Source organism: Clinocottus analis, unplaced genomic scaffold, assembly GCF_023055335.1.
Source record: "Clinocottus analis isolate CAN_PGR_092001 unplaced genomic scaffold, fCliAna1.0.p SCAF_5, whole genome shotgun sequence".
NCBI classification, from domain to species: domain Eukaryota; kingdom Metazoa; phylum Chordata; class Actinopteri; order Perciformes; family Cottidae; genus Clinocottus; species Clinocottus analis.
This window is the reverse complement of record NW_027176207.1, coordinates 21,782,678-21,797,134: the sequence shown is the minus strand read 5'-3', so window position 1 is coordinate 21,797,134 and position 14,457 is coordinate 21,782,678. Positions and strand designations below refer to the sequence as shown.

Genomic DNA, 14,457 nt, shown 5'->3' with positions numbered 1-14,457 from the left:
TATATATATATATATATATATATATATATATATATATATATATATATATATATATATATATATATATATTTAAAGTATACTTTGAAATAAATAATACAAAACACTTGACTTCAAATTGCAGCTTCAAACTGTGAACAACAAGTTTACAGTTTACTTAAATAAATCTACATGAATACAAAACACACACACGCACACACACACACACACGCACACACACACACACACACACACACACACACACACACACACACACGCAGCTTCTGGACCACCTGTGAGTAGTATATTAGTGGTACACGCGTGCGTGCAAATGTACCAGTTATATACTACTCACTGCATCATTAATATCAACTAGGTGAGAGAGAAAGAGAGAAAGAAAAAAAAGGAGGGGAGGGAGAGAGAGAAGGAGAGAGGGAAGAAGGGAAAAGGAGAAATGAAGGAAGAAAGAAGGAGAGAGAGAGGGAGAGAAGAAGAGGGAGAGAGTTATAGATATGAAGGGAGAGAGGGAGAGAGAAAGGGAGGAAGAAGGCGAGAGGGAGAGAGAAAAAGGGAGAGAGAGTATCATCTTTTTCCTGAACGCTCCCTCCTCTTAGAGGATATTCATTCTGAAAGAGGGATGAAGGAGGGATGAAGGAGGGATGAAGGAGGGATGAAGGTGCCGCATTAGACTCCGCTCGACTAAAACAAGTCATTTAAACGCCGGCTGCCGGCTCGCCTCCCTGACCTCCATCCTCACGGAGACGAATAATCTTCCTCCATATTTCACTTCCATTCTTTTTTTCCCTCTCTCTCTCCGTGTTTTACACATTCTAACCCTTCCTCTCCTCCTCCTCCACACCTCCATCACCTCCTCCCTCCTCGTTCCGTCTGACCCCGCCGGGCCGCCGTAGAGTCACTTCCTGATTGCCACTCTGGATGTTCAGAGCTCGGGAACTTTTGAGGGAGGTAATTGAAAAAGTTTCTTTAGTTTTTTCCCGGTGAGCTGTGTGACACGTTCAGGTGTCACGGCGGCGTGTCAGCGGGCGCGGCCAGGACTTCTGAACGCAGGTAAAACTTAAATTATGGAGAAAGAGCTGAACCAAGATGTCCCAAAAGAATGGCAATAAAACAAAACACTGGGGTGTTACGAAGGAGTCAGTCAGAAAAACTGTTGTTCGGTTCAAAAATGGAAAAAGTACTTTTTTTATGACAAAACTTTGTCTGAATGTTGCATGCTGGGATTTAAAAAGCCCGTCTGCTTCCGCTCAAGCCAACAGTTGTGAAAAAAAAGGAAAAAGACGTGAAAAAAAACATAAACGCTTCGGCGGTTTTGTGATTTTTCAGGTACTAATACTATCATGCCTGTATATTTTTAGATTTTTGAATTAAAAGGACTTTTTTTTTTTTGAGCAAATTTTTTTTTGGAACAATTTTTTTTTGGAGCATTTTTTTAGAGGAATTTTTATGGAGCAAATTTTTTTTTTGGAGCAATTTTTTTTTTTTTTTTTAGCAAAATCTTTTTTTTTTTGGAGCATTTCTTTTTCGGCCAATTTTTATGGACCAAATTTTTTCAAATTTTTTTTTTTTTGGAGCAAAATTTTTTTTTTGGAGCAAAAATTTTTTGGGGAGCAATTTTTTTTGGGAGCATTTTTTTTAGAGTAATTTTTATGGAGCAAATTTATTTTTTTTGAGCAAATTTATTTTTTGGGAGCAATTTTTTTTTGGAGCATTTTTTTTTTGGAGCATTTTTTTAGATCTATTTTTATGGAGCAAATTTTTTTTTGGAGCAAATTTTTTTTTTTTTTTTTGAGCAAAATCTTTTTTTTTTTTGAGCATTTCTTTTTCGGCCAATTTTTATGGACCAAATTTTTTCAAATTTTTTTTTTTTTTGGAGCAAAATTTTTTTTTTGGAGCAAAAATTTTTTTGGGAGCAATTTTTTTAGAGTAATTTTTATGGAGCAAATTTATTTTTTTTGAGCAAATTAATTTTTTGGGAGCAATTTTTTTTTTGAGCATTTTTTTTTTAGAGTATTTTTTATGGAGCAATTTTTTTTTTTCGAGCAAATTTTTTTTTTTTTTGAGCAAATTTTTTTTGGAGCATTTTTTTTTCGGCCAATTTTTATGGACCAAATTTTTTTCTTGGAGCAAATTTTTTTTTTTTTGAGCAAATTTCTTTTTTTTTTTTGAGCAAATTCTTTGGAATTGAGAGAAAAGAGTTTTCATATAATTTACTTACAAACAAGAAATTTGCTCCGATAAAAAATATCTACCTCCATAGACACGCCCGTAGCTTTACGGAGATCCGACTTTGTAATGAGTATTGATTAAGAATGTAGTGAAACCTCACGGTCCGCCGTAGAAGTTGAGTTCATGTAATCTCATAAACTTGGAGGCCAAAAGGCCTCGAAAGGGTTTTTGTAAACTGTTCGGATGAAATAACAACAAAGAACATTTACACATTGACTTGACGTCAGTGTGAGCGCCGCACAGCGGCAACAGCAACATTTTAAAGCAACAACACGGCCACATCGCTCACGGCATCCGGCCGTAATCAGCCGCGGCGTTTGATCACGTCGGGGTCGCCTCGTCCTCGCCGCGCGGTTGTTATTATTTGGCGTTCCGCCTAAACGCCTCCGACGCGGCTCTGACCCGCCTCCTCGGCTTTTACCGCCACTAAAGATCCAACTGCAGGAGCGAGCAGCAAATCATCCAGACAGCCACTAAAGGGACCACCCCACCCCCGAGTGTGTGTGTGTGTGTGTGTGTGTGTGTGTGTGTGTGTGTGTGTGTGTGTGTGTGTGAGGCACTGTGCATTACGCCTCCTGACAAGGGCAATAATAAGATCTTAGCGTTTGCTCTTGTGAGGAAACTTTTTTCACAGATGCAGGAGAGGGAAGATCCCGCGAGCCGCCGCTGACTTTCAAAGTAAAATGACGGACACGTCGCCGCTGCAGGAGGCGGGGCTTAATGAACGGCTCGGACCAACACGGGACTTTCACCCTGGAGACAGCGTTCGTGTCCCGCGTGGAACCAAAACTCCTCGTTGTCTTATTTTAACTCGAGCGATAAAATAACATTCACATTTTGACTCATTTCTCTTTGTTTTATTTTGCAGGATTCGATGTATTTTCCAACATGTCGGATTCAGATGTTTGGTTTTAAAATGAGATCCAAAGAATCCGATCAGTTTGGCCTTTGACCCTGAATGATGAACCCTGCGGTACTCACAGTCCAGGTGACACTCTCGGATGCCCTCCACGTCCTCAGCGTGGATGAAGTGGTACACCCTCTTGCCCACGATGTCGGCCGGCGTCAGGTCCATGTAGTCGCTGATCCTGCAAGAGGACGGAGAGAAGTGAGGAACAGGAGATCTTCAAACAATTCATGAACTAGTGGGAGGGTGGACAGAGAGTCTCTGTGTCTGTGGTCGTGATGGTTGTGATGGTTGTGATGGTCATGATGGTTGTGATGGTTGTGATGGTTGTGATGGTCGTGATGGTTGTGATGGTCGTGATGGTCGTGATGGTCGTGATGGTTGTGATGGTTGTGATGGTCGTGATGGTCGTGATGGTCGTGATGGTCGTGATGGTCGTGATGGTTGTGATGGTTTCCCTCCCGATGACAGGGTTCATACACATTCTGACCAATGCACTTTCACGACTTTAAACCACATTTTCATGATTTCAAACCCATTTTCATGGCTTTTAACCACATTTGTATGACTTTTAGCTACATTTTTATGATTTTTAACCAAATTTCCATGACTTTAAACTAATTTCCATGACTTTTCACAACATTTCCATGGCTTTAAACCACATTCTCAATAACTTAAAACACATTTTTATGACTTTTAATCAAATTTTCATGATTTTTAACCACATTTTCATGACTTTTAACCACATTTTTATGACTTTTAACCAAACTTTTATGACTTTAAACCAAATGTTCATGAGCAAACATTGTGTGAAATATGTGTGTAAACAGTAAAAAGTGATAAAATGTAGTATTTAAACTAACAATGAGGATTCAAAGCATACAGTAAACCTTAAATGACTCAAATGAATGAGAGACAATAGTTTGATTAAAAGAATAAACATTTATATAGATGCCCTTTTTTCAGCGTCTTTCTTCTAGAAGCATATTAATTATTGTCCGGGTGATTTTCACCTGACGTTAGTGATAGAAGGTAAAACATTTTGTTGTGTTTTAACATTGAAGGAGACTCACATGTCACAGGAACATGTGCACCAACGAACAAGCTCAAAGCTCCTTTATTTATATTTATAATCGTCTTTTATTGAAAATTCACCTAATTTTTCACCTGATTTTGAGCCTTTTTCACAGTCAATTCATGATACCTGCTTATTATCATATCAGAAGTCATATAGCGTAAAATAAAGGAGGAGTACTTCAACTTGTATTGTTGTATTTTAATACATTTTGATGAGAATAATAACATCAGTGTTCTCGGGTTAAAGACTGACGACGGAGCGACACGCCTGCAACAGGCGGAGGAAACGTTTAACTTCCCTCCGTCTACAGTTCAGCCACAAATTAAAAAGAGTGACGAAGAAGAAGAAGAAGAAGAAGAAGAAGAAGAAGAAGAAGAAGAAGAAGAAGAAGAAGAAGAAGAAGAAGAAGAAGAAGAATGAAAAGACGTCTGCCTCGTGTTCAGGTAACGGGAATCAGCTTCAAAAGGTTTCATTTGAACAACACGACGGAACAATTTCCACCCGGTGTCATTGTGATGTGGAGGAGGAAGAGGAGGAGGAGGAGGAGGAGGAGGAAGAGGGGTAATGTAATGTCTGGCAGGCAGATAACAGCACACTCTGTTCTTTAGAAACAGAAAGAAAAAAACATCCTCCCATTTTCTCATTCTCTTAGAAACTCATCCTTAAAATGGGGCTGTAATGGCGGCGGCGGCGAGATGCTTTCTGCCGCTCCGCGTTGAAAATCATCATCTGCCTCGCTTTGTGTCTCCTCACCGCCCACCACAAGGAGAAAAAAAGCAATCTGTCTACTATCATTTTTTTCCCCTCCTCACTCTCTTTTTATAATAAAACATGAAGTTTTTTTTTTTGTTGCCTGATATGAATCCATCCCCCCTCCCCTCTCCTCCCTCTTCCTCCCTCTTCCTCCCCTCTTCCTCCCCCCTCCCCCCTCCTCCTCCTCCGGTTAACTCCCGATGCCGATCTGCTTCATCTGGACGGATCCATCAGCGACACATTTCACTGTTAAACCAGGAGGATCGGGTCAGAGCGGCTCATGAATACGAAGCTTCAAGCGAAGGAAACGAGGAAATGTTCACTGGAAGAGGATTGGAAGAACTTAGTTTTTTTAAAAAGGTGGAAAAAGTTGAATACGCAAGTTTTTTCTTGAGGTTTTTACAATAAATATAAATATATTTATGTATTCGTTGATGATCTCTTGCAGTAAAAGTCTTTAAACACCAGAGTGTGACGTTAAAAAGCTTAAATACTCTAAATATACAACGGCAATTATATAAGTTTGCGACGCGTGAAAAAAGAAAAAAACTTTAAAGATTTCTGCAGAGAGAAGATCAATTATCAGGCGACAACCTCTGGTTGTATAGAAGTCTATGTTTCATGTGTTAGAGCTGCATTCTCTCTTCTGACCACCAGGGGGCGACTCCTCTGGTTGTATAGAAGTCTATGCTTCATGTGTTAAAGCTGCATTCTCTCTCCTGACCACCAGGGGGCGACTCCTCTGGTTGTATAGAAGTCTATGTTTCATGTGTTAAAGCTGCATTCTCTCTTCTGACCACCAGGGGGCGACTCCTCTGGTTGTATAGAAGTCTATGTTTCATGTGTTAAAGCTGCATTCTCTCTCCTGGCCACCAGGGGGCGACTCCTCTGGTTGTATAGAAGTCTATGCTTCATGTGTTAAAGCTGCATTCTCTCTCCTGACCACCAGAGGGCGACTCCTCTGGTTGTATAGAAGTCTATGCTTCATGTGTTAAAGCTGCATTCTCTCTCCTGACCACCAGGGGGCGACTCCTCTGGTTGTATAGAAGTCTATGCTTGATGTGTTAGAGCTGCATTCTCTCTCCTGACCACCAGGGGGCGACTCCTCTGGTTGTATAGAAGTCTCCGCTTCATGTATTTCAGCATTTCTCTCATGAAACTTCTTATAAAAGAGACGATTCTTCGGTCTCTTTCTATTTTCAACACAACAAACTTTGTACTTGTTGCTCCTCACGAGTATCTTCCATAAATAAAAACACGTGAACACATGAACAAGCAGACACACCCACCGGTTCTCGCAGTAGATGAACTTCAGGTCCATGTTGACTCGCGTGACGAACATCTGGCAGTCGATGCGCACCTCGTTGATGGTCGGCGGCGGCAGCGCGTGAGCCACCACCACCATGCCGATGATCTGCAGCGGCACCGAGCGGCTGTGCGTCAGAGTCATGCGGATGCGCAGGCGGCCCGTGACGTGGATCACCTGACAGGAAGAGAGCGAGCAGAGGGGGCGGGGTTTAGCGGAGGTGGACGGATTAACAGGAACAGGAAGAGAACCAACAGAAACATAAAAACAATGAAATCATCTCTGACTGTGTTTTAAATTCATATGAAGCCATTTTGTTCCATTCGTTTTACCCAGAATGCTTTGGGAGCCCACGTGTGTTTGAAAGTATCAAAATAACTTTGTTGTTTTGGGTCTTTGATGCTTTTGGACGTCATGTGATCGTCAGTTTGCTTTCATTAACCCTTTAAACTCTGAACTAGAAATGATCCATCAGTGAATTTATTTCTTTAAAAGGAGAGGAGAGAAGGAGAAGAGACAGGAAAGAAGGAGAGGAGGGGAAGAGAGAATGAGACAGAAGAGGTGGATAGGAGCAAAGGAGAGGAGAGTAGAAGAGAGGAGAGCGGGAGAGGAGAAAAAAGAGAGGAGACAGGAGGCAGGAAGGAGGAGAGGAGACAGGAGACAGGAAGGAGGAGAGGAGACAGGAGGCAGGAAGGAGTAGAGGAGGCAGGAAGGAGGAGAGGAGACAGGAAGGAGGAGAGGAGACAGGAAGGAGGAGAGGAGACAGGAGGCAGGAAGGAGGAGAGCAGGCAGGAAGGAGGAGAGGAGACAGGAGGCAGGAAGGAGGAGAGGAGGCAGGAAGGAGGAGAGGAGACAGGAGGCAGGAAGGAGGAGAGGAGACAGGAGGCAGGAAGGAGGAGAGGAGGCAGGAAGGAGGAGAGGAGACAGGAGGCAGGAAGGAGGAGAGGAGACAGGAAGGAGGAGAGGAGACAGGAGACAGGAAGGAGGAGAGGAGGCAGGAAGGAGGAGAGGAGACAGGAGACAGGAAGGAGGAGAGGAGACAGGAGGCAGGAAGGAGGAGAGGAGACAGGAGACAGGAAGGAGGAGAGGAGGCAGGAAGGAGGAGAGGAGACAGGAGGCAGGAAGGAGGAGAGGAGACAGGAGGCAGGAAGGAGGAGAGGAGGCAGGAAGGAGGAGAGGAGACAGGAGGCAGGAAGGAGGAGAGGAGCTCTGTCTCTCAGCTCCACGCTGCTCTGCAGGAAGGTGAAACTAAAGGTGAACTCAGGGGAACTTTCTTGGGGTACTTTGTATTTTTTGCTACCTGAACTGAAGCGAGGGATGAAGAGAAGGAGAGACAGGCGGAGGAGAAGAGAAACAAGAGGAGAGTGAAGGGTGTAATTATCCAGAGCTTTAAACTCTTTGAAGCTTCCACGGATCTGCGAGAAATGTTAATCAGCCGGCGCTCAGCGGGGAAATGTTTGTCTTTTAAACGCAGTTTCACTTTCTGTCTTTACAGCGAGCAAATAGGAGAGAGGGGGGAAGGGGGAGGAGGGAGGGGGAGGAGGGAGGGGGGAGAGGAAGTTAAGGTCTAGAGGTAGAAAGATGCTGCCTTGCTCAAGGGCACCTCTGCAGCTTCTTCCTCCTCCAGGTCTGTGCTGCTTTAAAACCACTAACTGTAACAATGTATTATATATGAATGTTTTTTGCGTGTGTGTGTGTGTGTGTGTGTGTGTGTGTGTGTCTGTGTGTGTCACTGAGTGCAAATGTGTGTAGTAATATATTCATGCGTGTGTATGAATATTTATGTGCATCTCTGCCTCCGCTGTGATTTGCATGTGATCTGAGTCTGCCAGGTGGAGCATGGTATACAACACACACACACACACAAACACGCACATGCACACACGCACATACACAAACACACACACACACACAGAGTGAGAATTAAAACAAATATGCTCTTTTTGTTGTTGTTGCTAAAACAACAAAATAAAAGCACTTCCTGTTTTTTTTCTTTCTCGGTTCAATCAGCGATAACTGTCTTGAATCAATCAGGTGATCGGGTCACATGACAGGTCACATGATCAATAGAAGAACGGATCAATGAATTCATCGTTCCGTCTTTGACAACATAGTTTCAGCAGCTTGAAGACTTTCTGTTACCCATAAAGCAAATCAAGAGTACACCATGACAACACACACACACACAATACACACACACACACACACACACACACACACACACACCTGGTACCTATTTGTCCACGGTAGGATTACAGATTTCCATATGGATCACTTCATTTGATGGAAGATAGTAAGACTATAAGCCAGTGGATGATAATATATTCTACTGTCTTCAAGGAGATCACACACACACACACACACACGCACACACACACACACACACACACACACACACACACACACACATGTTGGTCAGATCACATAATCCTGTCTTGCCAGGGTGTGAAGGAAGAGTCAGCAGGCTTAGCATGTTAACACTGATCCTCTGTCTGTGTGTGTGTGTGTGTGTGTGTGTGTGTGTGTGTGTGTGTGTGTGTGTGTGTGTGTGTGTGTGTGTGTGGTCACACTGCAGCTATATATTTACTTCCCTCGAGAGACACACACAGAAACACAACACCTGTGACAGTAAGCTAGCTCCAGGAAGCTAAAAACAGGAAGCTAGCGCCAGGAAGCTAAAGACAGGAAGCTAAAGACAGGAAGCTAGCTCCAGGAAGCTAAAGACAGGAAGCTAGCGCCAGGAAGCTAAAGACAGGAAGCTAAAGACAGGAAGCTAGCGACAGGAAGCTAGCGACAGGAAGCTAGAGACAGGAAGCTAGCGCCAGGAAGCGAGGCATCAGGAAGCTAGCGCCAGGAAGCGAGCGCCAGGAAGCTAGTGTCGGGCGACAGGAAGTGATGTCACCTTGAATCCTGAGGACTTGATGTGCACTCCTCTCTTCGTGAGCGTCGACTTCATCCTGATGAAGAAGTTTCGCTCCAGCAGGTTGTCAGGAGCCAGGATGCTGGGACTGCTGGACTCCACTGAGGACACACAAAGACACACAACGTCAGTCCCAAAAGTACACACACACACACACACATTCTTTACATGTATTTCCTGTATTTATAGAGAAAGGTCCAGACTCCACAACGAGGCCTAAGTGAAGACAGCAGTGTGACTTTAATCGGTGTTAAAACATAAAAACGTTGCCTCTGTCGAGCGGGAACCCGTCGGCCAATCACAGCCGCTGTCAAGCTGTCAATCATCTCAAAGCGGCCAATCAAACGGGGGGAGGAAATGTCAAAAACACATTGGAGACGAGACGGAGACAAATTAAACGACGTCTTGGGGAGAAACATCCCGCTTGTTAGTCTCATGTAAGAGGATCATCGCTCCAACCCGACGGTCTCAGCCTTCACACACACACACACGCACGCACGCACACACACACACACACACACACACACACACACACACACACACACGCTCCGTTTGTCAGCCGCCATCATTCGCCAGAAATCAACTGCATATTCATAACGTCTTCATCCATCAGAGGGAGTGATGGGAGGAGAGACAGCCGGGAAACGTCCCGTCTCACACACACACACACACACACAGACACACACACACACACACACACACACACACACACACACACACACACACACACACACACACACACACAGGAGGATGCATCCGTCACCGACACCCACGCTGGGCAGCTATCCAGGCCGGATTACCATACTTGTGAGGACCCTCGTTGACGTGCTGCGCCCCTTCAATGTCACGGGAAATTTCAGCATCAGATCCAACTTTTGGCTTATTTTTAAAATGTTGTTTTGCTTCCATCTGTGAGGACACAATCCCCCAAAACTACATTATTTATATCAGAAACTGTATATACATATATATATGAAAAAAAAGCTTTTATCGACAGTTTCATCTTTCCGACGGTCCTTGAACGCATCACGTCCGACAAAACGAAGCCTTTTTTTAAACACATTTTATTCCACGTGTCTCATTCAAAATGTCGCCTGGAGTGAACCGTCTGCTTCAGACGGATTCTGTAAAAAACATTAAATTCTGAGCTCCTGGCAGCAGCAGAGGAGCCATGATGGATCCACCTGAGACCCACCGTCACCTGGCAACAAATCTGTGAACCTTGGACTGAACACACAGATGTTCCAGCTGAAAAATAAACCATCAAAGAAATCAAACTATATTTTTTCTTGCTCATGATGTCAGTGTGACCTGTTATTCTGCAGGAAACCCATGTTGGAGTCATGTTTCCTGTGTTTCCATAGCGGTGCACGACCTTTAAGCGATGCCGTGAAATTTAAAGCTGCAGAGACAAAAAATGAAGAAGTGAGAAGTTCAAATAAAGTGTTTTGGTGTTCAGAGGAAAATAAAACCGTCTGCAGAAGAAGTTGAGGACGCTTGAAGGACGCGCTGAACACCGACCCGTATTTTGTATTTTTAGTTTTGGAGATACTTGTCGCCTGTCGGCAGCTGTTGCATTCTGGGAAAGGAGTGTTTTTTTTATTCCACTGTAAAGCGGTGAAACGTTCATTATGTAAAGTCGTCTCCGGCTTCCTTTCTGTCTGCCGTCGCACTTCTGTCTGTTTATTTAAATGAAAACAAACGGGTCGATGCGTCGTTGCTTTTCCTGTTGCGCTGCATCGACCGCGCGCTCGGAGCCGCGACCCCGCCGCGACCCCGCCCTGACCCCGCCCTGACCCCGGCTAATCGCAGATATTCCACGTTGATCGATCACAGAGACGTCTGACGGGGCAGAAACACAACGAGCAAACGGGTCGGAGCCTCGCTGGCCTCTGAGGGAGGAGTCATCTTTAATATTTCACAAACATCAGGAAACAGAAAACATGGTTTTATTTTTCTGGACTGAGGACGGCGTTTGTTTTTCTTCCTTCTTCCATATTAAATTTGTGAAAGTTTCAATCTTTTAAAACCAACGAGCTTCAGACTCAGGATTCAAACACAGGAGTCAAAGTCCTGCACTTCCTGTTTCGTGATGGAGGCGGAGTCAGAGGCGGAGTCACAGGCGTGTGAAAACATTCACATGCATTAAGTAGAATATTATCTTTATAAATGTACAAATGTAACACACGTCACAGTATTTAAACAGACAGAGAAGAATCATAATTAATAATCAATAATCAATAATCCATTCAGACACTTTTCAAACAAACCGTTTCCTTTGTATCGCTTCAGTTGTGTTAATGTGTTTTTGTGATGTGGTGAACGCCGCGAGGCTGGTTGTTTTACAACTCCCCTAACACACACACACACACACACACACACACACACACACACACACACACACACACACACACACACACACACACACACACACACACACACACACACACACACACGCGGGTCTCTGGTGGACGCGGCAGTTTGATCAGCGCTGATACGTGTTGACAACGACTAATCTGAAAGAATTGAAAGAAATGAATTAATATGCAAATTCATCCTTTATAATATAAATGTCCTTGAAGAGAGGGAGACAAGAGGGAGGGAGGGAAAAGGAGGGGAAACGAGGGAGAAAGAGAGGGAGAGAGAGAATAAAGTGGAGGAAGTAAGAGATGAACATAAATGAGACTGAAGTGAGAACAGAAGGGAAAGAAAGAGATGGAGGGAGGAGAGGAATGGAGGAGATCAATGAAGGATGAAGATGGAAAGGAAGAAAGGAGGGATGAAAAGACAAAAAGAAGAGAAGGTGAGAGTGAGTGAGGGGGAGAGAAGAGAGAAGGAAGTGAAAAGAGAGTGAAAGAAGACGAGAAAAGTATGAAAAGAGGAAAAAGGAAAGAGAGAAAGTAAACAAGGAGATGGAAAAGGGAGGAGAGGAAGGTAAAGAAGGAAACGAGAGGAGGGAGGAGGTGAGGAGATAAGAGAGGCAGAAACGTATGAGAATGAAGGAGGAAGAGAAGGAGAGAGAGACGAGGAGGAACGAGACAGATAGAGGAAAAGAGGAATGAGAAGGAGGTGAAGGAAAGAGGGAAGGAAAGAGGAAGGAAAGAGGAAGCGAGGCCTCGCTGGAGGAGGTGCAGCTCCAGCTCTCTCTCCCTCCCTCGTGTTTCCCTCCTCCATCCCTCCATCCCTCCATCCCTTCATCCCTCCATCAGTCCTCTCTCAGTCCTCCAGGAAATCAGCCGCCGATCTGACGGAGGAATAATGATGATGGAGAGAGAGAGGAAGCGGAGGAGAGGGAGGACGGACGATCGACAGGGGAGCAGGACTCTCTCTCTCTCTCTCTCTCTCTCTCTCTCTCTCTCTCTCTCTCTCTCTCTCTCTCTCTCTCTCTCTATTTGTTATTCACTTTGAATTAATGGGATTAGTTTCCCCACAGAATCACACACACACACACAAACACACACACACACACACACACACACACACACACACACACACACACACACACACACACACTCGAGATATCACTTTCATTGTCATACACACCCGGTTCCCCCTTTCATTCACACACACTTCCACACCATCGCCTCCTTTCCAAGGCTGTGTGTGTGTGTGTGTGTGTGTGTGTGTGTGTGTGTGTGTGTGTGTGTGTGTGTGTGTGTGTTCTTGTACAATTAAACAGTTTCTGCATGAGTGACATGAAGGGAGAAGAGACACAGGAGGAGGAAGAGAGGAATGCAAGAAAAAAGAAGTAAAGACGAAGGAAGAGAGGAGGAGGAGGAGGAGAAGAAGAAGAAGAAGAAGAAGAAGAAGAAGAAGAAGAAGAAGAAGAAGAAGAAGAAGAAGAAGAGGGGTGAAAAGAAGATGAATTGAAAAGTAAGAGGAGGAGAGAATCCAAGAAAAAAGGACAAATAAAGAGGAGAGTTAAAAAAGATGAACAGAAGAAAAGGAGAAGTAGAAAAAGGGAAATACAAAAAAAAGAAGAACAAGATGAAGAAGAAGAAGAAGAAGAAGAAGAAGAAGAAGAAGAAGAAGAAGAAGAAGAAGAAGAAGAAGAAGAGGAGGAGGAAGAGGAGGAGGAGGAGCAGCATGTGTGGACTCGGAGGTGTTTTCTCATTCTGCTCGTTGCCGTGGTGCCTTCAGGGACGCTGCTCCTACAAGACAGAGATTAGGGCACAAAGGCAGCAGGCGGCTAATTATCTACGGAGCCAAACTTTCCCCACGTTTGAAGGACAAATGATTAATTAAAAAGAACAACTCACCTACGCCTGTGATCTTTGGACAATACCCAGAGTGCCGAGGGTTTCTTAACACGCGTGTGCGTGTGTGTGTGTGTGTGTGTGTGTGTGTGTGTGTCTCGGTGGGACGGTGTATCATTGTCAGACAGTACAGCCGCCTGGTTCAGAGAGCCCGTTGTGTCCGACTGATAACTAGCTAACGTGACGGCGGCGGCGAAGACAAAAGCTACATCAAGGTCACCGCGACCTCCGCCAGCTGCTGCCGCGACGACGACGACGACGACGACGACGGGGCGGGAAAGACGCGAATATAATTGGTTTAACGAGTGGGTGAAGTATCACGGAGGATAGCACGGACACGTGTAGCACGCTAAACGACTGAAAGTAGAAAGAAGAGGAGAGAAACTCACGAAAAGCACCAGAGGAGACGAAGAAGACGAGACGAAGAAGCAGAAAATCATCTAAAAGTCACTAAATGACCACCAGGGGGCGACTCCTCTGGTTGTATAGAAGTCTATGCTTCATGTGTTAAAGCTGCATTCTCTCTCCTGACCACCAGGGGGCGACTCCTCTGGTTGTATAGAAGTCTATGCTTCATGTGTTAAAGCTGCATTCTCTCTCCTGACCACCAGGGGGCGACTCCTCTGGTTGTATAGAAGTCTATGCTTCATGTGTTAAAGCTGCATTCTCTCTCCTGACCACCAGGGGGCGACTCCTCTGGTTGTATAGAAGTCCACATGAATGACTTCTCTCTTGATTTATTCCCTCAGTAGACGAGACACTTCAGAGAAACTTCTCCCGCAGACAAAAATTCAGACTTTGGATGGAGGCTAGCTGTTTCCCTTTGCTTCCAGTCTTTATGCTAAGCTAAGCTAACCGCCGCTCCTGGAGACATGAGACTCTCACAGCGATGTTGAACTGTTCCTTTAAAACTCAAACCAACACCATGTCTCCTCTCTCTCTCCTCCTGTATCTCCGTTCCATCACCTCCCTCCCTCTCTCTCTCTTTCTCCCCATCACTTCCTCCCTCGCTTC

General features: G+C 44.5%; 1 protein-coding gene across 1 annotated transcript in view; it reads right to left on the bottom strand.

Annotated features, from left to right (window-relative positions):
* Positions 1-14,457, bottom strand: part of LOC137802196 (neuronal PAS domain-containing protein 3) — a 218,638-nt gene that overhangs the window by 15,094 nt on the left and 189,087 nt on the right. Inside the window, 3 exon segments of the mRNA XM_068599854.1 lie at positions 3,205-3,311; positions 6,251-6,444; positions 9,170-9,288. Of these exon segments, the coding sequence (XP_068455955.1) occupies positions 3,205-3,311; positions 6,251-6,444; positions 9,170-9,288 (420 nt within the window).